This window comes from Dermacentor variabilis, chromosome 4, assembly GCF_050947875.1.
Source record: "Dermacentor variabilis isolate Ectoservices chromosome 4, ASM5094787v1, whole genome shotgun sequence".
NCBI classification, from domain to species: domain Eukaryota; kingdom Metazoa; phylum Arthropoda; class Arachnida; order Ixodida; family Ixodidae; genus Dermacentor; species Dermacentor variabilis.
The window spans coordinates 81,971,554-81,999,553 of record NC_134571.1 but is presented as its reverse complement, the minus strand read 5'-3'; the positions used below and the strand labels follow the sequence as shown (position 1 = coordinate 81,999,553).

Genomic DNA, 28,000 nt, shown 5'->3' with positions numbered 1-28,000 from the left:
CAGAGCCTGCTACATCACTTGCAGCTATAAAAATTTAGCACTTACAGATTGTTCTATTGGTGCTGATGCTAAGAGATGGACTCATGACACATGACAGCAAGCAAAAAAATACATTTTTTTTCTGCTAAAGCACACATGACAACCGATTTAGCAACTGCAAGAAGACAGGCTGGTTCTCACTTTATTATTTTACAATTTACACTGTTGCTGCTAAAAATATAGCTTTGTCTTTAAAACTTCAGGCAGCAAATCGTAACACAAATAGGGGATATTCAAACATTGTACTCGCAGACTTTTCTGCATGAAGCTTCGTTACAGAGCATAATGTCATAGAAAGGATTGCGTGTTTCCGGCTTCTGTGCAGGTTGTGATGTTATTTTCCCTATAGCATTATGTGTGGCAAGAAAGCTTGCAAGCAGAACCTTGGGTATCCCCTATTTGCTAGCTCTGCTATCTTCTTGGGCCACCTGCCACTTGGAGATTGCTTTCAATATTCTTCAATTCTTCAAGGTCATTCTTAATAATCTTCACCAACTCAAAGATTCCCTTCTGCTGGTTGTTCAGGTGCTGAAACAGATACACACAAAGTCATATTACCCTCCTTGCGTAGCATTCATCATTCATTGCAAACACTGCCAACTTAGACCATTACTGCATGCGAATTATGGCTTTGTGATGCCCTGCCACTGTCTCCCTGTTCTTGCTCATAGGACTGGGAGTGGTCGTATATCTTTGTTACCAGATAAGATTTAGCAAACCTTCTAAATCAGTCATCCCTGCTGCTACACTGATGTGCACTGTATAGTATTAGTTTCAGTGTCTGTATTCTTTCTATGATTGTATAGTTGCACTTTTTTGTTTCATTATTTTTTATTTGTTCAGTTTGATGTAATATTTCTTTCGGTGCCTACTATGTTTCTGATGTTTTGCTGCCAAGAAATGTAAGCGTCGTGACGCCGTCAAACTCTGCTGAGCTTTTTCTCTCGATGCGCCTTCACTTTTGTGATTGAGAATAAAGGTCATCAATTCAATAAAATCTCCAGTCTTACACTGGCTTTTTATGAGTTGGCTGCAGCACTTAATTATGCAATAACTAAGCATGCTCTAGAATCTCGGTGGTACAATTTCAGGTCTTACAAATTCTTCACAAGTCCCAGCCTGAGTTGTCACTGCGAACTATTTCTGTTTCGTCATGCAAATTTTTGCCAATCTAGGTACTGGTACAACCACTAGCGCAAGACAATGACGTCTGTAACTCTTTAAGTGCCATGCCCGAGTTTTACTTGGTTCCAATTTTCTTTTTTTGCAAATGATGTCAAGGACAAGTCTGGCTCATCCACATATTTGCGTGTTCATTCTAAGGCTGGTAACTAGACAAGCTCATTCATTCCATATTAACATTCTGGTTAATCCCCTCTGGTTGCTAGAGCCCCTAGCAAATCAATCTGTCTGGCAACAGGAAAAATGGTGACTTCCAGTCATGCGCTGCCGAGCTCGTTGTGAACGCGCTGATTTCAATTGTTAGAGCGCCCTATTCACTCGAATCTAACGCACACTTCTTTTCCGATAAAACGGGTCCAAAAACTGCGTGCGCATTTGAATCGAATACGTCCCTAAATCTGCGTTGCAATATAACAACTGGCATTTAAAAATGGCCTTCTCGCACGCGCTTACCACCTAGCTGTCGTAGCTTCCATGTGCTGTAGTATGTGTGCTTAGGTTAGCCCACCGTCTGTCTTCCCGTGTTCTGCATTTGCTCAATCAGCATGACAGTGCCGACCGCCAACACACGCTGAGTTCATCATGATGCTGCAATTAAAATGAACATGATCATGTGTGCGGAGGGACAGAAATCGGCTGCATAACGGGTGTTCGGGGTTCCCTAGACTTGTGTGCAGGGCTGGCTCAAACACAAGGACAGACATTCTTCTTTGGCGGCTATTGTGTATGGTGTGGCGGTGCGAGCCCTATCCTGAAAGACATCTGCAATGGGGACAGAGTCTGCGCATCTAGGCGCACTGCGCTGTGTTCTCGCCGCTTAGTTTGTGTTGAAGCAAGAGGCAGCATGAAGGTCAATTCGCTTGCTCCTGCTAGCTCACTTCCTCACTCCAGCGTTTTGATAGCGAGTTGCCGCGGTCATCGAGTGAGACGCGTTCATGTTTGCTTGTGTGCGTGTGACATCGTGCTTGTTAATTTAGCAAGCGAATGTTTACAAGTTTATACGGCCGATAAGACTACTATCCTTACTTTGCATAGCTGTCTACTAATTTGCTATCACAATCGATGCTTCACCTTTCAGACGAAACCTGCGTTTCTTTATTCATCACAACTTTAGTGCATTGGGAGTAAATCTGTTTTTCCAAATGAGGAAAAGTTGTATTTCTGCATGAAAGCATGAGGTGCGTGGTACTGTAAAAGACTTTTTTTTTAGGTCCTGGCAAGCAGGTGCGTGTTACAATTGAGGGCACGTTAGAGTCGAGCAAATACAGTAATCAAACTCGGAAGAGGTGCTCCTGCTTACAAATCTTGACAGTGATGGCAGTGTTTTCAGTGAAATTGATATGTCCAATGACTCAGATATTACCACAGCCAATAGCATTGATACTATTTGATTTTGTTATTTGGTATTTTCAGACACTAGTTGCGAGCTTACTACCCACATGTTACATATATTTCGAATCTGAAAAGAAATCCCTATCCTGATGTGCAATATAAGAAAATGTCATTTTATGAATTAAAAAAAAAAATTTCGCAGACACTTTAAAGGGTTAAGGACTGAGTCTGGCTTCCTGATAAAAGAAACACTTGACTCAAATACACCTTAAGCCAAAATTTGAATATCTTATTTCAATCTGATCCCAGGAGGTTCACAACATTAAAATTCTACTGCATGATCAATGGCCGGCAAGAAATGCAGGGGAACTAGTAAGAGGCTACAAAGTAGCTCTAGCAAAAGCGATTTTAAAAATCTGCAGCTTGAAATTTAAGAAGCCCACTGGAACGCAATGTATACAGGGTGTCCCAGCTAACTTTGGCCAGAGTTTAAAAATATGCAAATGCCACGTAGCTTGACAGAACAAAGGTCATGTTTACCATCGCTTGGAGATACTCAATTTTTTTCAATCTGCCTAATTAGATAACTAATTCTAATTAAATGATCAACTTCTCAAATATTATAATTAGATGAAAAGTGTGAAAGGGAAAATTGTAGAAAGACATGAAAAACTCCCAATACAGCTTTCTGTTGCTGAATATGCGCTACATAAAAATGTTTTTCTGAGCGTGAAAGAAGCCCGCAAATGAACGCAAAACTGCCGCACGACTGGCCACTCGAGGCACATTGCGTGTATTCGCGGGCATCTTTCAGGCTCGGAAAAACACTTTTATGTAGCACATATTGAGGAACAGAAAGCTGTATCGGGAGTTTCTCATGCCGCTCTATAATTTTCTCATTGACACTTCTGATCTAATCATAATATTTGAGAAGTTTATCAATTAATTAGAACTAATTATCTAATTAGGCAGATTGAAAAAAACTGAGTATCTCCAAGCGATGGTAAACAACATTACCTTTGTTCTGTCCAGCTATGTGGCATTTTCATATTTTTTAAACTGGCTAAAGATAGCTGGGACACCCTGTATGAGCCCTTTTCATAATTCTACAGTGCCCTCCTCCATGCTGCACATTTGCCAAAATACTGGTTCGCAAGCTACAAGCTGCACACACTAGCGCTCGTCTGTTGCACACAGTTTTCCTATGAATTATTCAACTATGTCTTTCATATAACAGAAGCACCAGCTGTACACATACCCACCAATTTTAGAGCTGGCTACACCACTACTAGCTTGGAAAACTAATTAATATATGCCTTAGATGAAAGCTGGCTTCACAATTATGTACTATTAGATCAAAAAATCTCTTGTAGGTGAATGCTGTGGCTTTCCAGGAATGACTATTTTAGAAAACTGTGTGCAGCTATAAGAGGTGGTGATGTTGTGCTGCAAAAAAAAAAAAAAAAAAAAGAAAAAGAAAAAAAAAAAAAAGAAAGAAAGAAAGGTGTTTTGGCCCATTATTACTTGCAGAAGCAATATGGACACATGAAAACTACACGCTCAAAACAGTCAACCATGCTAAGTAATAGACAAAAGCTTGTGAATTACAGCTGTCACATAATAATAATATTAACAACAACAACAAAAGAATTAAAGAAATACAGTAAAGATAGGGGGCTACAGGCTACTGCACAGAACTCCCCATGAAAAATTAGGGAATGAAGGGTAAAAAAAAAGCACTTGCTGCAATTGTACAGCAGATGTACCAAGCATGGAGCTACACAAAAGCTATTTAAAGTACAAAAGCGCAAAGGTAGGATAGTTGGTTGAGCAATATTCTGAGAAAAAAAATGTTCTATCAAGTAGCCCAACCATGCACTCACATAAACTATTTACCTTTAGGAAGCTAGAACTATGAAACTAAAAGCATTAATGAACTAATGAAACAAAGACCAAACAGTCTATCCTATCAATGGCCCAGGTTATGCATTTCAAGGTTTATGAGTGAGAAAATTGTTTCTTACATGGTGTATCATGCCTTGAAGAAAGCCTACAACACTGGTGCATTCCCATTATTTCAGTAAAGTTTGAGTGCTTTATCCCCAGCCCACTCCAACAAGACACCCAGTACAGATAAAGAAATTGCTTCTTTGTGATTTAAACTGTAGATGGCTGCTACTTTATGAAATGCAGACACAAGAAAAACCAAATGTAGAAATAACTATGAATTAGTCATACATTACCAATCAGAGAGAAAAAAAAAATTACCTCTTTGAGCTGGCTCATGGAATTGGAGTCAAGGCTGCAGTGTATTGCCGTGTCAGTGAATGTCATCTGGTTGTTCTGCAGCTTGATCTGTGACATCAGCTCATTTAGGCGCCCCTGCAAAAGATTTCCATTCAGTGGGGAATGCTTTGCTCACTTTCATGTTACTTTTGTTTGAGAGTTTTATACACTCTCACAAGCACACACGCAACAACATCAACATCAAGGAGTCTAGGATTTTGACGTGTTGATCAGTTTTACTGACATACAATTTTTATAAGTTAACATATTTGCAAAACTACAGTAGTTGTATGTAAGCTAAACATGCGGTTTGCCTTGCATAACAGTGCACAGGGATCATACTCTTTACTACATTTGGACTTTTCTGTGCGTAGCCATTGCAAAAGCTTTTGGAAAACTGCCGACCACTTCATCTGGCACGTTTAGACATACTCATGCATAAGCCTTTCTGCAGTTCAACCGTTACTGGGCTGCTAGAAAGAAAGTATTCCCTCTGGCAGAACTGTTTGCTACCAACATTACTTGGTCAAAGGGCTGAATGATGCCACTAAATTATAAGATTACAAAAAGAATGCAACAGACTATGAGTACATACACATATGAGTATGAAACACAATTGAAGGGCACACCTTCCCTTCTCTCCCCATTACAATTGAAGCTGTAGGTACTATACTTCTTACCCTTCATGGCATACTGGGTTACTGGAAAAGTGAACAGCAGTAACGACACTGGTAGTGACATCTTATGTGTTGTGACGCTTTATCCAACCACAATGCAGTCAAAACGTTCATGTGTTACATGGGTGTGCTTGTCCACGGAAAATAAGAAAAAGCCGCAGGTCAACAATTACAGCTTTGCCAACACTTCACGCCAGCATCTAAGTTGGGTGTATTGTTGGTGACTGCAATAATAGCCCTGTGTCCTCTCTGGCTGAATTCTATGCTACAAGATGGGGCCTTGTGTAGGTCTCTGGTAAACTAGCATTCCAGATTACAAGTTAAAGCTCTCTTGGCAACAACAAAGGAGTATGTTTGCTCTTTAGGCATAGTGAAAGGAGTGCAAGACCAGCTTCCTTTGCTCAGCCCTTGCTAGCTGTCCATGCTGGTTGACATGGAGAAGAAGAACCACTTTGAAAACAGATCAGCCTGTTCTTGACCCAGACCAGGATGAAGAAAAGACTTTCTTCCCCTTCTGCAGCCCTGAGGTTTAAAACCACTCATCACAGCTTCATTTTCAATTTCATTTTCAATACATTTTTCATTTATTTTTGCCCTCAGGGCCTTTCGGCATTAGAGAGGGGCAGGCATGTCAGCCACACAACGTGATGTAAACAATATAAATGCATATACAGTCGCAGGCTGATTTTTCGGACTACGAAAATTCGGACCTGCTCTATTATTCGGTCTGCTTCGCGGCACCGCCATTCACCCCATGGACCATAATGAATAACAACTACCGAAATTTCGGACACCTTGCAACCTCTTGTCTGATTTTTCGGACACTCCTTGAGCCAACTCGATCGGGAGCACCATGCACAGACTCTGACCGATGCATGGTTCGACTTGCTGAACGCCATTTTTGTTTCGAACGGAGCCTCCTTGCTGCCGCACGAAGCGGCACTACTGCAAATACCCGCTCATCATCATCGTTTCTGCCTGGTTCGTGGCTACAGCAGTTCCGGTCTCAGCTTAGTAAGCCATGTCAAGACAATCCAGCAGCTTATTTTCTTCTTCGTGCACGACGCTGCGAGTAGGCTACGTTTTTCATTTGTGCGACTGGTGTCGGCGTGATGGCGTGGTGATGTTTGCTTTGTGTGCTGTGTCGAGGTTGCGGTGATCCAACGTGGCATACGGAAACATCACGTCAAGTGTCTAGTGGTGCCGACAGTGCCCGCGCAGACTGCGCTGGGGAATTTCGGCAAGCGGGTGCCAGGAGGCCTAGGATTTGTCGCCTTCCGATGTGCTCCCTACTGACGCCAAAAATGTTCTGCCGACACCTGTGCTGTGGTTGCATTGCGATTGCAGACACCGTCTCGTTTGACAGCTTCACATGTGCTGACACTGCTGTACTGACATGCGCAGAACTCGACGACGGCGAGATCATTTGTCAGGTTTCCGCTGCAGCGCCGGACGATGACTCTGAGTAGGAAGATGACGCACCATGTGCTACGCTGCCGTCGCATGCGGAGCGTGTACAAGCAGTGACTGTGCTTTCAGCCGTCTATAGTGACTGTATGACCCTCTCTGTGATTCAGGCGTATCTCATTGTGCGTAAACCGATCAGCGTGCAACGGTGCATTAACGATTTCTTCAAGCCTACTGCCGAGCGCGAATAAGTGCGTGGAAATAAAAGATTTCTTTTTTTTTCTTAATCTGCTTTTTCAGACACCTGTTTATTCGAACATTTCTGCAGTCACCGTGAGGTCCGAAGAAACAGTCGGCGATTGTATATTACATGAACACAATAACAATAAAAATAAAAAGTAATCTTAACACAACAGTAACGTAGATAGTAATAATATCAACATAACACAAATATATAAAAAAGAAAAAAATACTAATAAGGACGTAAGGCTAGCTATCTAATTCAGGTGCAATGATATCGATTATGGTATGTCTAAAGTGCCAGTAATAACACAAATAAATCATACAACAATAATGGAGATAGTATTAACACAATTAAAAAATTTACTGTAACGCAAGCGCCTAGAAAATTCAGGAGATGAGGTTGGTTACGCCATGTTTAAAGTTGCAATAATAATACAAATAATACATAACACAACATAATTGAGATAGTTTTAACAAACACCTCGTGTTTGGCGCAGCATAGCATTAGCCGCTTTTGCGCCACTGAACCACATTTAACTAACCATAACGCAACAGTAATTGGGATAGTTATAACACTAGTGTAACACAAAAATTATTGTCACACATGCATAAGTTAGATATGTAATTCAGGTGCAAAGAGGTTAGTTATGGCATGTTTAAGGTGCACTGATCCATGATACTAACAATATTATGCGGCAGCAGATCCCATTCTCTACATTCTACAAGATTTAAGATGAAATGAGTTTGAACAGGTAATAGTTTTACAGAGGGGAAAAAAACTTTATGTGCATGATCGAGGCGATGTGATATCAATGTAGGAGGAGTGACAAAGAGAGAGCAAAGAGTTTGATTGTGGTAGCATATTTCATGGAACAGAGTGAGAGGTGATATAGACGTGATATAGCTTCAGCTTCTGACGTAAGATGAGCCTCTGTTGCTTCACTAAAAGAATGCGTGTTTGCTTTGATGCTTGTAATCGTTACATGCGGGGTTGAATAAATCCTGTCCCAAAATGTGCCGCTATTTGCCATTTTCTCCTGCGCCTGTCACTATTATGACTCTCTGCACTGTGGCAGTAGACTTACTACAAACATGGTATATAAGGTATGTATGCAATTATGGTGTAGGTCAGTTTAAACTGTCACAGGCATCCCACTATACGTATGGCAGTAGGACAAGTTATTTCTGTGGTACAATATTGGATTACTGTGACAGTCCAAAGTGCAACACGAAAGAAAGTTCCCATGTCATTAGATTCCCTTTTGTGGGGATTGTCAAAATGCCCTAATAAAATGAAATAAAAATAAAATGCATGGCTCGACTACAGCTTGCCTTCCGGGTCAGGTGCACACAGAGCATGTTACCTAATATTTCTCAGCCCAACACAGGTGGCCAAAGTAGATAACAGGTTGCAAGTTGCACAAAGCGTTCATGGTGTTAAGTGGTTGTGCCAGAAAGCATACACCCTACTGCTTAAAGGGGTCCTGAACCATCCCTCGGTCTTGGTGAAATAATGTCCGTGAACAATGGACAGCATACGATGCTGTGAACATCTCAGCCAAATTTTGCAGTAATGTGCGGCATGTGGAGTTTGCGAGCAGAGCAAGCACAGTCACCCTTTTCTCAAACACTCTCTTTTCAACAGAAGCCTCTCCCCACTCTTTCCGGGCTGCTATATTTTGTCATATAGCAGGTTCCCATAGCGGCTGCTATTGGCCAAAAGCTCTTCCTACTATTACTGGGTATATTTATTGACGCAGTTTAATACACATGCTGAAGTAAGCGAAAATCTGGTTTAGAATTTTTATAAGAGCTATGTACTTCCAGAAACTGACTGTCATCAGCTCACGCTCAGCTGCGGATGCCCGCGTAGGAACTGTACTATGGCCAGACTGCTTGCTAGAGTTGTAGCCGTTGGGTCTAGCTAACTTCTATTATCTTTGAATTGTCAACTAGCCTTGAACCACGCAAATCTTAGTCAGACCAGACATATGCTTGCCAACACATACTTGCTCATGGCTGCTTCTGGCTAAATGCCTTGGCAGACTGGTTCCTATTGAGCTATTGGGCAAAATGCACAATTTGGATGTGGCTACTACAGTAAAACCTCATTAAACCGTAGCCGCTTAAACAGTAGTTTTATTTTAAAACTAGTAAAGTCAAATCTCCAAATCAGTGGCCATCGAACATAATGCATATAGTATTGCATAAACCGTACCAGCTTACTGAGTACGTATCGGTTAACACATAGTGTTTCCACTTTTCGTTGCGCAATCACGGTGGTGTGTCGTCCCCCTTGGGCGGCCCGGCAGAACAAGAAGCCTCAGAGATCAGAACAAGGGCCTCGAAGTGCCCTGTTTGTGCGGGAAGCAATATCAACATCAACATCGCTGCCGGCGCCGTGCCAGAGCGTTGTGGCGTCATGTAATCTAGGACTTGCGCATGAAGGAAGGAAAACCAAGGAGGGGCCCTGATGTCACTTTTTGTGAAGCTAAGTGAAGCCGCAAGTTGTCGTTGCTCCACCATCATGTCGGGCCAGTTCTCCTCTCTCGCTAACATTTCTCACAAAACCCCGCCGCGCTGCGCGCAACCGGTCTGCTCGGACGCGCGTGCTCCACAAACCAAAGGATGTAATCGCGATTTCTCATTGCATTACCGTTGCCGAAATCTTGCAGAAATTCATAAGTTCAAAAGTTCATAATGAACTTTGCAAATTGGGCCATGAGGTCGAATTGGCTGCTTTTACTGGCTTTTATGAAAATAAACATGCTTTATAAGACCAGCCAACTGAACTGTTCTCATCAACCGCAGGTACCGGCCACTGCCCAGTTCTTGCGGGTTTTTTAAAGAGGTCCCCTTTATCGCTACGTTCTACTTGCTTTTCTCTGCTTGGGCTTCCTGGGGCTCTCAGACGGACTTGCGAGCTAGAAGTCTGACGATACGGAAAAAATGTACACATTCTCATTGCACTACAAGAATGTACTGCGGAAAGCTGCGACACACGGACCCATTTGCGGTCCATTTGGAGTTTATGAGCACAAACATATATTCTCGCTGTGACTTAAGGAATCATCGTGCTTTATTGAACAAATTTCGGGTGTCCGCGCTTCACTACGAGCATGCCAGCGGGGAGGCAGAATGTCATTTCTGACTCTGCATTTAGATTCATTGACTGCAGCCTGAGGTGCCTTCTACCCACAGTAAGTGAAGCTTCACGGAACCAAAGTTTTGTGATAGCCAGTGCACGGTGCTGCAGAACAGTACGCCTGTAGAACCAACCTACGTGCGACCATGGAACACCCGTTGCGTTCGCAGGCTTACATTCTGTGGAACCTTGCTCACTCTTGCAATGCACCCACGAACCTTCACTTCCTTGCACCCTGCAATGAAAAAGGCGTCCCGCGACTTCTGCAGTGCTACCGCGCCCGTGCACGGAGAATATGCAACGCCAACGAGGAATCTGGAATGCAAGTGTTTGCCAAGGAGAGGGGGCTGGCTGAAAAGCTGACTCACAGCTTCAGTAAGTTTGAGGCTGCTGTCGTCGCTGCTACGCCACCGCAGCATCAAACGAAGCAAGACCTTTGTCGCGCAAAGTGAATAAATACTGCATGTTTTTGCCCTTTCATCACACTCTCTACGAGTTCTGTTTTTGACAGGTAAGTGGGCGATCTCATGGTATTTTGCTTAAGCAATATTACCGTTTAGTACATACTTTTTCGAGCTCTGGCCAACTACGATTTAACGAGGTTCCACTGTATCTGTTGGTCAAATTGGTGCAGGACAAAGCTGGTCCACACTAAGTAGGACAGCCACACTGGAGCATTTGAGATCGAGAGCGCACTCCAGCCCTGTCGTGCAGATATTTAGCCCCTACAGTTGCATGTAGTTGCGTCTGCAGCGTAGAGTAAACACGGCGGCCATCGTGGAGTGCCGCGACGAGCCCCCATGCTGAGCTCGCTGTGGCTCGCTAAGGAAAACGGCATGGTCTGATGGGTATCTGTGGGTGACATGACTCCAGGGCCGAGTGCCAACATCTGATGAATAGGCTGTCTTCTGCTTCCCGAATTGCACACCCTTGAAGTGTGTGACCATTATGGTCGAAGCTTGTTACGTTAGGAATTCTTTCAATGCGAGCCCAGAGTGCAGCATCCGTCGCTTAGCCGATGTGTGCGCTCCCAACGTGCTCGCATGAGAAAACATGAAGAAGTTTGTTCGACCCTTGCAAATTGTTCTATTGTCTTAGTGATAAGCACGAAACCAAATGTGCTACTCATGTCACTCAGTGCAAAAATAGTTGCACGTAGCTATCCAGTACACTGCAAAGCAAAGGGATGAGGCACCGTGAACTTAGCCGTAAGCTCAGGGATAGCCTGTGAGTTTGGTGCAATGTAGGCATCAAAATTGGAAGTATAGTGGCATCTATGTGAACATCCAAAATCAAATTTGAACTATACACCTCTCCGGTGAAGTTCAGTAGGCGGAGTGTTGTGGGCACCACCTCACTCCACCATAGCCTTCACGGTGCAAGGCAGTGAAGAAAGAGCAGGAGCACAGCAGAAGGGAACAAAGGCGATCTTTCATTGCCGATAATTCTGCTTCTGCTGAACACATTGAAGTACATATTGTGGCAAAGTATTTCTGAAATAGTCTGTTTTAATGTCAAATGCATTTCTCAACTTCAATAAAACGAGGTTCAGGACCTCTTAAAAGGTACATTAAAGATAAACACTAAGACAGGTTAGACTGATAAGGTATTCCTTTAGAACTGTATTTTCGGGTAATTCACAGCAAAAGCTTCATTACAAGAAGAGAAATTGAAGGCTGAAGTTCCATTTCCTGAATTTGGGCCTATAACCATAATGCTGGTACATCAATGCAACATGATGGATTTCAATGTATTTTACTGCATTTTGACCATTGTGGCACACTAAATGTTCCCAAACATATTTAAGTTCAGTCTTGCACTCGTTGGAATACAACGTATTCAATTTTTACCAACAGGAAATTAATGATAGTCCCGAGCAGACACTCTCAAAATCCATGACATCACGGATAGCTGGTACGGTAAATTCAAAGCAGCTTCGATCTCTTGCATCTTTTCTGACTTATTAAGCCTCCTCTCATAATGAGAGTGACTTTTCTGGTATTGTAGAAGGGTAATTGAGTAATACAATCCAACATATTGCTCTCTTTAATTCCCTTTAATGTGAGTAAAGGCTTAGCAAGACAGAAAAGGGGGGAGGGGGATAAAATCGTGGCAATGTCATTTTCAAATTCCTGAACCAGCAACCTGAAGCATTCCAAATTTTCAGAGCATCTGTGCAGTGCCAAATAAATAAATAAACAACGATTACCCTATGCTTGAAGGCCCCCCCCCTTCCTCCACGAAGGATTCAACTTCTCAACTTTAGGAAATTTTTCCCACACAAGAATGGCCAAAATGGACGAAAATACAATGAAAGCTCACTGACATGTCTCTGGACCTTGAAGAACTGACTACTTGATAACACATCTAGAGGATGGTAATGCAGATAAAATGAATGACTGCAAACTTGCAAACTGTCGACTTTTGTCACAGTCAATACCAACAGCTTAGGCATTCGCCATTTAGCACGCACTAAGAGTGACACCCCTGAATGTAATATACAGAGAATACAGCTCTCAGACCAGCTGATTGGAGAGTAGATTGAATATGAAGGAAACAAAGGGTAAGTATGTGTCAATTAGCAAATTAAAAGAACAAACCCGGAATTGTGTCGGCGCACTCAGTTCAGCCAGGTTGGACTCTAGCATTGTCCGCAGATGCTCCTCTTCTGGTTGTATTGCAAAGCCCATCTTGCGGCTGACCTCATGGTGAACCATGACCTGAGAACAGGTGAGTGGCGAACATTCAAGTACACCCTTCTCAACTGCTTTATTTAAAGTTTATGGTCATAATTCCACTGAGCACATTTTATGCCCTATTATTCAAACTGAGGTGGCATTGGACATGGTACAAGTTATGAAGTGGGAAATTTACACAGCATTGCTTGGTGCAGCTTAAACAGTAAAGAGATTTAGTACAGTGCAAGGCAGCAAACTTTTATTTAGCGTTAGCGTTAGGATTTAGCGTTAGCGTTACACAATCTACACTGCACATGCCCAGTACATAAGGGATGCCAGGGCTGTTGCGAGCATATGCTATTTTCGAGATTAGGCGTTCAACGCTAATGCACATAAGGGAAGCTTGGCGCTGAGTGACATGGTGGTAACCGTCGAAGTAGGCCCTGTAAGCTTCTGATCTATCAAGCTGTCATTTTGCATCGCCTGGCTAACTCATGCTTGTATTTGCTTTAGATTTGTGCCATGATGCTATGACAACAAAGTATTAGTAACAACTGGACACTGTGTCCCAGATTTTTTTCTCGATTCTTTGGCGCTTTAGGTAAAATGAGGGAGCTTGTATGAGCTCTACGAGGCCTCTGAGATTTGTTGGTGCACCTCGCACAACAATCATTGCTACCTGATTTTAGAGGTCATTGATTATAGACTTTTGCTAGAACTTTCTATTTCATATAGCTAGCGTTACAACCTAAATTCTGAAGTTTCTAATCTGGTTGGTGCCACTGTGGTCAATGCTGTGTGGAACATGCGGATACAGCATAGGATTGGGTTGGTATTTGGTGCACATTAGGTTTAGTCGTACTTTGCAAACTCCAGTAAAAAATTTTGGAGTACTATTAAGGGAAATATCACTGCAAAGCTTGCACTAATGACACGATCTGGAGATGCTGTTGCTGACCAAGTATGCACTGAAGTGCTAAATGGCATGTTTTCTCAGTCCTTTTCACCATCCTCACATCTTACTCCTCTTCTGGAAATACCTAAAGACTACTCTGAAATGGATCGCATATTACTTAATTGTAATGGCACTGAAACAATTACAAATAAATCACAATTAAAATCATCATGCAGTGTAGGTGAAATTAATACTAATTCATAAATCCGGGAAACCTATAAGCCTTCTAATTATATGCATGTCTCCTTGACATCAGGATCCTGTAAAATAATGTAGCATGTTATTTACTCCCAGGTTATAAGTTACCTCAAATCTAAACACTTCTTTACTCCCAGCCAACACAGTTTTCACAGAGCTTGTTATTTACTCCCAGGTTATAAGTTACCTTGAATCTAACAACTTTTTTACTCCCTGCTAACACGGTTTACGCAAAATGTTCTCCTGTGACACCCAGCTTCTTTGTTTCACTAACGATTTGCACTACAATCTAGAAACACAATTTCGAACAGGCTGTATGCGATTGACAAAGTGCACCACACGCTACTGCTATATAAACTCGGTGCATTAAACATTGACCTGAATATGTTTCATTGGATGAAGGCCTTCCTAATGTCCTAAGTGCAATGTGTAAATGCTAATGAAATTATTTCAACCTTAACAACTGTTAAATCCGGCGTCCCACCAAGGTCAGTACTTGGGCCCCTCCTATTCCTGATCTACATCAATGACCTGCCTGATAACATATCACGTAAGCTTTGTCTGCCTGCAGATGACTGCTTAAATACATTACATTACATAAGTGCAGGTCCTTCTAATGGGAACTCCCCAGATATTGCCATAATACCCTCTGGGCTGTTGTAAACAAATGTAAGATCCCCTTAAAGCACTGCAGAGGCTGCAGCACATGCCCTGTACTCTCGTGCATCTGTCCGAAAAGGAGGTGCTCTCTCCCCCCGATAGAAGGACATAGGTATGCTGATTATTGGTCATTATAAGCGGCTTCAGCTCTACTGGCGAGGTGGACAAAGCATCGCCTCAACTAAATGTTTTTTGCTTCTTCAACTCTACATCTTTCAATATGGAAATAAACTATAATTGAATTACTGACTGACCAAATGAATAAACAAATACAAGCATGAATCAATCAATCAATCAATCGATTATCTCACTATAGTATAGCTACCATGACTACTATTACACAAGACTAGCTTTCTCCCCACTCACCTTCAGTATCCTATGGTACAAGTTCTGCTGCTTTCTCTGGTGTTCTTCAATTTTCGCTGCGGTATTCGTGTGGTGAATTTGGAGCTTCGAGATATCCTCGGCTATTGCCTGTTTGGATGAAAACACGAAGGAAAAATGTAAATACATAAGAAAGGACATCAGTGTGCATAGAATTCCATGTGACCTTCACATTTTCTACAGCAATGCCACGTAACAGACAAGTGACCTTGTACAGTTGTTATTATTGTAATTAATTATGCCTGAAAAGACAAATTACACAAGAAAGAAAATTGTTACAGAAAAGCAGCTGCAAATTTTTGGCTTGTAAAGGCAACGCAACTGCGCAACTGTGCACGAAATGCAAATGTGCTGTGTCAGCCATTCCCTGGTTCAATAAAGGGACCGTGAAGAGAAATGCTAACCATTTAGACTTCATAAAGTGTTTGCTCTAAATTCAGCTTCCATTGATTTCAAAGCAATAGGTTCACTACTAGACAATGAAGGTCCGAGTTGCATTTAAAAAATTTTGCACCAACCCTTATCACTAAAATGTCAGCGCGACTTCAGAGATTTCAGTTTCTTTTTTTTTTTTTTTGCCCATTGTAGTTCAGTAAAAATCCTTGAAACTTGCTAAGTTTAAGCAAAACTTGATGAGTTGGTGCTCAGATACCATGGTATAAATGACCTCAAGAATCCTGACACAAACAAAAACAAGTTCAGTCTGTAGGTGGGCCAGGATCATTTTTTGTAGGGGGGTGTCGATGACTCGTCCGAAGCAGCACGGTCACGGTAGGGAGAGCGGTTGGATGGAACTGCGCCGCCAGGTATCACCGCCACCGCGAGGGATAGCCAACTTCTGGGGGCACTTTTCAGCCGCTTGATGTTCGACATATCGGGTGTTGCTGCTATTTTTGTTCAATGTAAGCGTAATTGTTTTCTATATATACTCATCGTAACTATACAGTGTCCTGAAATTGTTCGATACATAGAATAATTTGATGTAAACGGGTTCAATATAGTCGGGTTCGACCATATTGAAAAACGGCCGCTTACTTTGAACTCCATACAGCCCGCAACGGTAATTTCAAACAAAATCTCTCACTCCTACGCAACGCTTTCCAGACAAACCTTAGCCAAATGCGAAGGTTCGATGCGTCGCTAGCTACCGTAATGCCGCGTGCTGTAAGAATGACATGGAAAGACGCACGGAAAGCAGAGATCGAACCACAGCAAGCAGAGAAGTGCATGCTCTCCTTTCCCATCCAGCTTAAAAGGAGCAGGAAGGAGCCCTAAGCATGCGCTCGATCACGTCATCTCCAACATTGTGTACGTGGGAGTAAGGTGCACATCAAGCGCACCCATCCTTCTCGGCTCACCCTCGCGTGTTTTCCCTCTCACCCACAGCAAACAATGCGTGAGATGCAATCTTTTGGCACCTATTTTTTTTTAACAACAATCTTTTTATTTCAGTTCCCAGTATGCACTGCAGACCGAGGAATAGAATTGGGCTGAAGGTGTTTTGCAATACCTGACAAAGTCCCAGCCTCTCCTTGGTAGCTCAAGCACATGCAGTCATGCACTTGGACTTTATATGGATCGCAGGTTTCTTCCGGCACCTGTCGTGCACTCATGGAAGAAAGATGGCTTTTTTAAATGCAAGCCCAGAGACGGTTTTGGTTTAGTGTAATGTACCACATAATCGATCAGGCGCTAGTTGATTAAAAAGGGTTCTCCTTAGTTCGAAATCCGTTTTATTATATATCTTTCCGGTCAACCCTTGAAATTTGAATTAACAAGATTCTACTGCATGTACATGCACACATATAGAGTACCAGAAGTGGCCAAAATTGAGCAACACAAGAAACCAGAGGTGATGTAGTCAAGGCAATACTATTGCATTTGAAAAGCTTAAAACATCAGGACTAACCAGTGGAGGTGCCACAGGTTCGTCAGAACCAGGAAGATTATAAATGAACTTTTAGAATAGAGATGATGACTCAAAATTGAAGCCAGACCACCGCCATCTTAGGAGGGGGCACGAACTAACGTTAGCTTATAGAGAAGAAAAGGAAGCACTTTCCTTACACTGCTTACGAGTTTAACATGTCTACTTTTTCCCTACAGATCCTGCGCAATGTGCATCTTTGTGCTGCTGGTTTTAGGTTAACTGAATGGCATCATAAATTTTATTGGACATCATGTAATCAGTATTCACCCTACGGTAATGCTTTCACCAGGGACAACCAGCTTTGATTGTCTGATTAGCCTAGCATTTACATTACCAGAGCAAACGCATCAGAGCTGTAAGCACACTCCACTCAATGCGGTTCTGTTTCAGAGGTGAACTGGGGGCAAGCGCTGGCTTCATCTCTGCTAGTAAGAAGGCGTGGGAGCTTCCACTACAGCATATCTTGGTCAGAACACACTGCAAACAAAATCAGCATTCTGCTCTGAAGTGCCGACAATGGAGGCGTAAGCCCACTCACATCTAGCCGACACTGGTGTTGCTTGATTTCATGCTCCTGAAGTTTGAAACGACGCCGAAGCTCTGCAAATCCGATCATTGGCACAGGGATGAGTCGCTCCGGGTCTGGGTTGTCCAGCTTAGCTTGCTCCCACAGCAATGGATCTATCCCTGTATGAGGAAGAAAGATGTACACAGAACAATGTAAATCAGTGTGAACAAATACTGAAGCAAGGGCTGGTAATTAGTCAGGCTATACATTGGGCTGCTTTTGCACACTGATGTGATAACACATTCACTTCCATTCATTAGTGGCACATCTTTGAGTGCGCACTAACCGCATGTAATGTGCAAGCATGGTAAACCGAATAAAAATTTCTCAAAGTTTTCTTTGTTTATATGAAAACAAAATTGATTTGTTGATTGATACACTTATAGAGTTTAAAACCTCAAAGCAACACTGGGGCTTTGAGAAAACAGTGTAGTGAAGGGCTCTGGCTCCAATTGGACTACCTAGGGTACTTTAACATGCAAAATAATGTAAGTGCACAAAAGCTGCATTTCGTTCTCATGAAGATACAGCCACAGCAGCTGGGAATCAAACCCACAACCTTGTGTTCAGCAGCACAACGGTATGGCCACTGAGCCATAGCGGCAGTTGAAGCGGAGGAGAGAACACATGGGTGCACAAAGATGACTTATACAATTGAACCTAGATATAACGAACACGGATGTAACAAACTATCAAATACTATATTGAAGTAAATAAAAAGCCTCACCGCTATTAGTGTAACAGATATATATGTCTATAACAGATATTGAAAATAGCGAAGTTATTTTTGTGTCAGATGCGACTTCATTATAAGAACTTATACTGAGGTTCAACTGTACCGTAATCAGTACACATTATGCACTCCCTGTCAACAGAGCATGAGAAAGGAAGAAACTGGAGAAGAAAAAAAAAAAACAGGAAAAAGTATGCCGCCATCACGGCAGGAGGACAGGGGTATTAAAGCCAAGGGTCAGATAGCCTGGCCCAATCCTATAATATGCATTGAAGAAAAGTGTCGCGAATTCACATGTGACTGTGTGCGTTCAGAAAGCTGGCAATGAGAGTTTATAAGTGATAAGGGGAGGCTTGAAATTAATCACAAAAGCTGTTGACAAAAAAAAAAAAGTTAGATAAGAAATGGCAAAGTGAGGAAGCAAAAACAAACATGCAAGTGTAGTTAGACCAGGCCCATCAACTGTACAGCAATGCGAGGTGTGATTATTGGGCTAAGCATAGCCATGCACGATTCCAGTCCTACACTTCAGTTTCGGGGCAATGCGAAGGAGGCATTGCATGTTAACTTCTTTTGACCTTTTCGGTAGTGTTCTTAAATTATTAATGTCTCTTCAGAGAAGTCAAAGATGACTTTGCACGTGTAGTACTTTTTTGCAGGCTAGTTGGTTCATACCAAACTTTATAGTACACTGCACACAACCTTCACAGTAATTTGCGGAAAAAAAGGAAAAAGGCGAGAGGAGGCTGAGCTTTTCCTTATCGTCTATCTCCTTTTTTCTACACTTTACAGTGAATTTTCTGCACAGTACTCTATAAAATATTGTGCACATCTTTTTCATTTATTTACTAGTACTGTTCACAGGCTCTTTATACGAAATGGTGAAGAAAAATAGTGTAAAGTTGCCCGATAGCAAAAAAAAAAAAAAAAAGAACAAGACCAAAGCTTTTACCCAAGCCTTGTTGAACTTGTTCATAGTTTGATGGAAAGCACAAACCGCACTTTCTACTTGCCCAATCTCCTCCTCCCATTCGAGGAGACATTCACTTACCACAGGGTGGGTTCGCAAGGTAGTGCTTCAGCCAGTCCTTGGTTGCAGCTGCCTTGGAGATGGTCGAGTGCACACCCATATTAGTCAACTGGGGCTTCACAGTTGCCTGTTCCAGGTATGACACTACTTCGTTGGATGGAAACCGTCGTGTCTGCCCTGTTGGAGCACGTTCCATCACATACACGACCAGCTCACACCTGCAAATGTCAAGTATGTCATAGTCCCATGCGTTACTGGGCGGTAAAAAATTGCTCAGAAGTTCTTTTTAAGAATCTTGCATTCAAGTTCAGCAGCACCTCTGACTACTCTGCAATGACAATGTTTTGACTAGTGTACAGCTCCTCATTAGTGTTTGGGCCAATCAGAGGCAAGAGCAGTATTTCTCTTTTTTTTTTTTTCAAAGTCAAGGATCACCTTCTTGAGGTCCACAAAGTTTTAAAAATGATGCACAAATTTTCTGAATAACTGTTCAGTTTTAGTCAATGCTATCAAAATACTAAGACATCAGAACTGAAAAAGAATATTTGAGAAAAGCAAATTCTAAATATCAAATCAAATACATGATACTTGCTTACTTCTAAACAAAGTGAAATATAAAGTTTGCCTAAAGTTTGTTTGATAAAAAAAATAAGACTGATTTACACTATTTCATGCATGGATCTAATGCTGTTCACAACTGGGTGTGTGGTCAACTGAGGAGCTTGTAAATAACAAGTAACTGCCTTCAGTCGTATGGATCACTGAGACAAAGACAATAATGAAACAGAGGAACAGGACATCACCAAGTACACATACAGCGTTGTGCTCATTGGAGAAGATTAGTGTAATGCCACAGCACTAGAGATAACGTTAGTTCTTTCCATGGCAACGACAAGTCTACTATGACATAAATACTCTGCTCCACAGGCCACCAAACTTGTGAATATTCCTTTCAGGTAAGTGCAACCTTTATATGCCTAATGAGAGCATTCTGCATATCACGCATGTTTGAATAGACAGGCCATGACCCAAAACTTGTCCTTAAAGGGACGCTAAAGAGAAAAATAGGTTGAGCTGCATTAGTAGATAACATTTTAGAATACAAAGAAAGACACTTAACTATGAGGGGAGGCTCAATGACCCAGAAAACAGGTAAAAATGAAACATGGGTGGAGACTTCCACCTTGGAATTCCCTTACCCCGTCTCTTTCATGCTATGGATTTCGACAGCATCCAATTGGGCTTAATTTTTTACCAGCAAAGATGGACTACACAGTATTCTAAAGAAGCCAAAGACTGAACTTAGCAAGTTTTCTTAACATTTAATGCACCCGAATGGCACAAATAATGTAACTTTACAAGTATAGGTTGACACAGTGTTTCTCTCTAGTGAACCTATAAGGTCTTTGACAGAGACAGTTGCAGTTGGTGTGTTCCAAACACCAGGCCCAGTTATGAATGCAAGGTGACCGCAAGAGACCACGCACCTGTTGACATCAAGGCTCTTGAGACCTTCTACACAGACAGCGACATTTGGCTTGTTGCCCAGCGCGCGCTGCAGCCCCTCAACCAGCTGCGCCTGCAAGGGTTGCACCTCCTCCAGCTTCTTCTCAAACAGCAGTGCTAGCAGGCCGTCCTCTGGCTTTGCTTGTGGCAAACGGCTATAGCCGATGGCCTATGAATAAAAGAGAACTCTGTGACGTCAGATTTATTTGGAATGTGTATATTTCCATTAAAGGTAACGGACACACTGAAGAATCAAGACTAAAAATCTGTCTTTAGTATCCGATAACCTTAAAAAACAAATTGCAGCTAACTTTCACTTTGGCTAAACTGATTATTAGAAGAGCTGAATATACTATTAAAGCAACTTTGACATAGCTCAAGGGGTCTAATATTTTTTCACTAACAGCCTTTAAATAGCAAATTAGTAGACAATGTATGCACATGGTAATTAGCGAATATGATGCAAATTTCAGACCATGACTTCAGAGATTTTCAGTGCACTGAACACACTGCTTAATCTCATAGGTCATGCCAAGGAGAAATGCAGGTTCTCTATGTTCTGGGTTCTTCCATCATTTCTCGTGTGCGTTAAGGTATCGTTCCTTTTTTAATTTTGGCATCAGAGGCGCCTGTATTTTACAGCTTTTTGTGATGCATCTATAGTCACCAACCTAAAAATCAGATACCGATAATTTGGACAAGCTTGATTATTTAGACAGCTCCAGTGCACCGCTTCTAACCTCATAAACTTAATGTATAAGGATGACGAAAATTTCGGAAACCTTACGGCGCATCATGCGATAATTTGGACTCTGACTGCAAGGCTGTGTGCTAATTTGGCCACCGAGTCAAACAGAAATAGGGCTAATTTTGTTTTGACACATCTCCAGAATGATTATTTGACATGTTGCCAGCGCCTCCTTGAAACCAAAACTAGTGAAGGCTAATCAATCTATTAAAGGCTCCATTTGCGTTTTGTCGTGCCAGTCCCATTTCATTCTTATCATCTACTGCTCGTGGCTGGCTGATCTCGTTGATAACATGGGTGTAGCGTCGCTCTGCCCACTGACGAAGTCCAAAATTGGAAAAAGAATAGCATATAAGGCATCGCTAGAAAATCGCAGCCACGGACTGTCTAGGTCAAAAGCAAACAAATGTGCATGTGGCAATGCTTTGACAAACTTGGGCCATATTCTCAGCTGATCACTTTCGAAGCTACTTTGTGTAACCAGCACTAGGCATATCAACAGGCGGGAGTGTTTCTCCATTGTTAAGACAGCGTGCTCGCTACTGTGCCAAGAATGCCATCGCTCGTAGACATAGGTGCATTTTGCGTTAGTCATGTTTCAGATAGCGTGCTTGGAACTGTGACAAGAATGCTATCGATCGTAGATGATAATGCGCTTTGCATTAGTCATCTGAAAGATAGCATGCTTTGCCCTGCGCCAGGAATGCCGTCACTTGTAGACGCCAATGTGTCTTGTGCTAGTCATGCAAATTTTAAAGTATCCCTGAAAATGAGAATCCGAGAATATGGCACACTTTTTTTGACCACTTGTGGAATAAAGTCACTCATTTTCCGGTGAATCCAGTCTTTCAGATTTGCGACCGTTCAGAGGTTGTGGGGGTTTCCGTCGAGCCTGAATTATTGGTTGGCAACTGTACTTGCATTTAAAACATAAGATTTTGCGCAGATGTTGCTATACATCTATACAATCTATACACTGTTTTTTCGTAGGCGCCGCCATATTGTGAACGCAGTGGTGCCGCCTATGAGCAGCACCATACTGGCTTGGGTGAAAGCGGTGTTTTGCATGGCAGGTATACGCTCGGCGGTAGGTTCTGGTGTTTGTTTTCGCGCTTGTGCGGTCTGTTTAGTATTACATGTGTCTACTACGTGGTAAATGGTTCTGTGAGACGTGCTGAAGTGGTTTAAGGCGTCATGGCCGGAGTTTCTGCTGGGGTAGAGGTGGACGGAACATGCAGTGCGATGTGTGCATGCATATTTGAGCCTACAATCAGCCTCGGAGATCAATTGTGTATTTCTGAATGTTCCGTTCACTAATGTGACCTTATTGCAGTATTATCCTCTATTTCTAAGCTGCGGTTTAGGAGCCATGAAACATACGCGACGATCGTAACAGTGTGGGTGCCGTTCTGCTATGATAGGAGCTGTGATGTTATACTTTGACAAGCGTTCAAACTGTTTGTTGCAGGTTACATTGCGCGACTACTTGGTTCGATCGATGAGGTTTCCGCCCCTGCATAAAATAGTCTTGGCAAGTAATAGCAGCATACCTTACAGTCTGAATTAAGCTTGTCCAGCAAAGGGACTGTTTAAGAATTGCGCGAGCGTCCTAAGCAGTGGTAGGAGCTGGATTACAGATATCTTTGATCTATATACCGCATGGTCCAAGCATACGGCATCAGCGGTTATATATCTATAAACGTTGTGCGGCATGACTATGCGAGGTCGTATTGCGGCATTAGCCCGTTTTCTCTTGCTTTTTCGAGAAAGAGGATGATAAACGACTTTTTTTTTTCGGTTGTGTTCGTTCCATTCTCTACGACACACTCACACGTCTTGCGGAAATTTTGCACTCAAAAATAGCCATCGCATTCTTTTTATGTGATCCCTCTCATGTATTATGGCTGTATACAGGCCAAAAAGGTAATGCTGAAGTGCACAGCTTATATATGTATCGTGGTGGTTCACCAACCGCAGTGATCGCTGTGTTGAGCAGTGCCATCGGCCTCATGCAGGAAGGCTTGCGTAGACATATAGTAATTTTAAGCATACTAGATTTGAAATGCGTGAGAATGATGCCGGTGCATCACAAATATTTAATAGCGCTTGCCGCTTGGATGTTTTGTGGTCGCCTTAGGTTGGCCGTGCACGAGTATGTGCTCTTATGTTTTATGTTTTACTCCCTATGCCAAGCGATCAGACAGTGAGCTCATTTACCATTTAATGCTGGTAATACAGAGACACCGGTTTTCTTTAGTGAATTAAAACCGATATAAGCAAAATAGTTCACAACACATACAGACACCGTGACTGATAATGTGCGTACACCGCGGCTGATAAAGCGCGTCAGATTTTTGCTCCCCCAAGACATATTTCCGGCTACTGTAGTTACCAATGCGCCGAAACGCTTCCCTGACGACCTTATGTGAACGAACATGGCTTAAATTTCACAAAGTACAATCTAAAACATTCCAAAATCATTCCGCAGCACGTGACAGCAATACTTTCAAGCAGCGCCGCGCCGGATTGCCCAAGCCAGAGAGGAGGAAAGGCTCTCCGCGCGCCCTATCCTCTTCAGCCGATGAAAAGGTCTATACTATTTGAACTAAACTTTTTTTGCCATTCAAAATCTTGTGGCAGCCAGCCTTCAAATGATTGAAACCGTGTTTGCTGTTGCTGTCTGTCTATCCATTTTGCTCCTCCTAAGTCTCTATACCTCCAAATAAACAATGCTTTCACACCAACAGATGTTATGCGTGACTGTGGTTATGTGAGAAAATGTCAAGAAAGGCAAATTTGTGTCCAGCACAATGGCCACTGATGACATGGCCATCATCATGATCACAAGACACTGTCTACTGCAGCCATTAGGACATTGCAAAGTAGCCTACTACCTTACTGGTTAGATAAGTACAGTGCTCCTGACTGTTGCCTAGGCACTAACTTCTAGTCCATAGTCACTTAGATAGTTGTATTGCAGCTACATATTTGTAACATGAACACATACTTGCGATTCATACCTTCTTTTCTCTTTTGATTCACTTCTTTCTATTATTCATTATTAGCCGCTCTAATTGTAAAACACACAAGAAATTTCACGCATCAATGAAGTATTTGCTGTTGCCTAGGGCACATCTGTACACATCACAGTCATCTAAATATGCATCACATAAACTGCACACCGCAAATAATGTCACAATGCGAGCGTGCTTGGTTCTTTAGTGGTTGCTGTGTTGAATTAAGTCTTCCTACCATGGCAAAGCTTCAATCCCATGTGCTATCGAAGGATAACTTTTTTTAAAATTTCGATTCCTGACTTTTTTGCACAACAAATTAACTTCACTGGGTTGCAGATTCCCCTGTAAATCTGACAGCATTAAGAGAGGGCGCATTCAATGCTTAACAAACTGAAGTGGTCCACCTTGAATCGACAGAAGGGGTTCTCAGTGGTGAACACCACAGGAGGTGCCGTGGCCGAGAAGTAGCCCTTGCCAGTGCCCCAGAAGGCCTGCAGCTGATTCCACTTCGACAAAATGGTGTCCCTCTCATCATTGAATACTGTGGGCAGAGATAGTGCCGTCGCCAGGTTGGTGATGTTGCTGGCCGAAGGCGCAGCCGCTGCACTTGCTGCTGTGGGGCCGGAAGCACCAAATGATGGGGCCGCACTGGTTCCAAAGCCGGTTGAGAATAATGAAGTGCCTCCAAATGGGTTGCTCTGTGTTGTGGTTGTGTTGGCACCGAATCCTGAGAAATATGACATGGAATTTAATGTGAGCTCAACAATGATGGCTCAACCATCCTGTTTTAGCATAAAGATGCCAAGTGGCTTGCATGCACGTGTGTGAAATGATATGGATCCCTTGTAGTAGAAACCCGAAGGATGTGCGAATATTTGAAACTTCCGAATGACAAACCGAGCAATGTCCTATTCGATTCAGCGTTATAATCGAGTAGCCACTATTTGAAAATACGAGTATTTTTTTAGAATAGCTTGCGAATATTTAAAAGCATTCAGTGTGCCCAATTAAGCATAAAATTGAAGCAATATTACAGTAAATTTCAACCCTGCAGGCACAGCATAGACATAGAACTTGAGAACTTGCGCAGTAGAACACGTTACGTCACTTAGGGAGCCATACTTTACCGGCTATAATGAGAATATTCGCACTCTCTGAAGAGTCCTCTGCACGTAAAGAAGCTGATTGTTTGTTCCAAATGCTCCATTTGTGCTTTTACTATACAATGTTTCATAACGTGCTATGTAATGACAGAAACTCTGTAACATTAAGAATGCTGAGACATGAGCATTGCTTTGTATTAATTGTGAGAACGACTACTCATAATTCGAGAAGTGTTCAATATTCGATTTGATTCAGTTTAAAAAATCGCTATTTGCACACCCTTATAGAACCCTTTACATGCAATATGCAGTACTTGCACTATAGACGGCATTACTTTGGCACACGTATAACAAGCCTGTCCTCTGTTACATACAGTATGATGAAAGTTCATGTTTCATCTTCAGAAAAATCCACCATTGGCATCATGCAGCTTTCTTCATGCATACACTATGAATGTCATGCTGCCTGCAGTGCATCACCTAGCCACTGCATGCATCTCCATTACTGTCACATAAAAATTTAGTTGTTAGTTGTCCCTGCCCCAATGTTTTATTGCCTCATTTGTAGAGTTCGCTGCAAGAGATAATATATAACTGCTGCAACATTCTACAAGTCAATGTAAAACAGCACGTGATGTTTGTTTTTGTTTATTGGTTTTTTAAGTATCTTTCAGAGAACATATTAAAAACATATAGAATTTTAACTCTGCTGCGTTTCCGTATCAGTCATAGAGTAATATGGTAATTTTCTCTCTTGTACCGACTCCTTCATCAGATGGTCTGATTTACCATACAACCATGCTTTTCTTATGACAATATGACATAGCTAAGACTCTCTCACACAACTTATGCATTTAGAGGTAATGACATACTGATAGCAGGCATTCACAAGCTACAATGCACAAAACACTGCATTTAACAAGTGGCCCTATTCCTCACCTCCAAACGAAAAGCCAGTGTTACCAGCTGTTGTTGAAGCAGCTCCAAACGAGAATGTTGGTGCCGCCGTAGTGGTTCCTAGGGTACCGCCGAAATTAAATGTTGGAGCTGCTGCGGTCGTTTGCGCGCCAAATCCAAACCCAGTGCCAGTTGCTGCTGGCTGGCCAAAGCTAAAGCCAGTGTTTGTCGTGGCGGCAGTTGGCTGACCAAATGTGAACCCGGTAGTTGTACTGGCTGCAGCTGGCTGACCGAACGTAAATCCAGTGGTTGTCGTGGCCGCCGGCTGACCAAACCCAAAGCTAGTAGCCGCAGTGGGAGCAGCCGCTGGCTGGCCAAACGAGAATCCGGTAGTTGTTGTGGCAGCCGCCGGCTGACCAAACGTCGAGCCAGGCTGGCCGAAAGTAAAACCCGTGCCAGTGTTCGCAGGCTGTCCAAACGTCATGCCGAATCCAGTTGCTGCGGGTGCACTCGTCGCTGGCGTCGTACCAAAGCCCACACCTGCGAAGGGTGCATTAATTGTCGAGGTTACCATCGTGACGAGCACATGCAAAGGGACGGCGACTAAACGAAACGCGTACCCTACCACTCCTTTTATCCTTTCGTGTTGTGCTTTGCTGCAGCGAATTCACTCATTAAACGAACGCCAAGAGCACAAATAAGAATTACGACTCACGAAATTTTCCTGCGATCTGACAGAACGAAATCGAAATTCTTAGCAGGATAATTGGCACGCAGCCTTTCTCAGAACAAGGACATACTATGCAATTTCGTACTTCAATTTGAGTGGATTCAAAGCAATAAATCAAAACACGTGAATGGCACTGTCAAAACTTACCAGGTGTACCGGTCCCAAACGTTGGTGCTGTCGTCGTGGTAGTCGTGCCAAATCCTGTAAAGCCGAATCCCGTTGGTTTTGCGGGAGCACCAAAAGTGAAACTGGACATTCCTATCTAATTACAAAGTTTTGGTGTTGCACCTAAGTAAAAACAAAGCCGATGGAGCAGTGTTTCAAGCAGTAGTCGCTACAAACTTGCTTAAAAGGTATTGGCAAAAGCGCGCATCGCCGCCATCGTGTTTAAGGTTCAATGTGGCCAGGCGATGGTGAAGACCACGTTGAAGCCTGTCGTATCTATTTAAACTTGTTTTTGTACAAATCACATCTTTTATTGTTTTCATCTGCTTATAGTAAGGTGAAGACAGCGCTTATTAGGACGTGCAGTAGGTCAGATAATGTTCTGAA

General features: G+C 42.6%; 1 protein-coding gene across 1 annotated transcript; it reads right to left on the bottom strand.

Annotated features, from left to right (window-relative positions):
* Positions 1–163: 163 nt before the first annotated feature.
* Positions 164–27,856, bottom strand: LOC142579419 (nuclear pore complex protein Nup54-like). Its single transcript, XM_075689575.1, has 10 exons — positions 27,596–27,856; positions 26,761–27,258; positions 25,123–25,445; positions 20,935–21,122; positions 19,469–19,665; positions 17,655–17,803; positions 15,169–15,276; positions 12,912–13,031; positions 4,822–4,935; positions 164–567 (listed from the first exon to the last, which is right to left on the bottom strand). Exons 1-10 carry the CDS (start codon positions 27,702–27,704, stop codon positions 451–453), a joined length of 1,923 nt encoding a protein of 640 aa, XP_075545690.1. The 5' UTR covers positions 27,705–27,856; the 3' UTR covers positions 164–450.
* Positions 27,857–28,000: the final 144 nt, after the last annotated feature.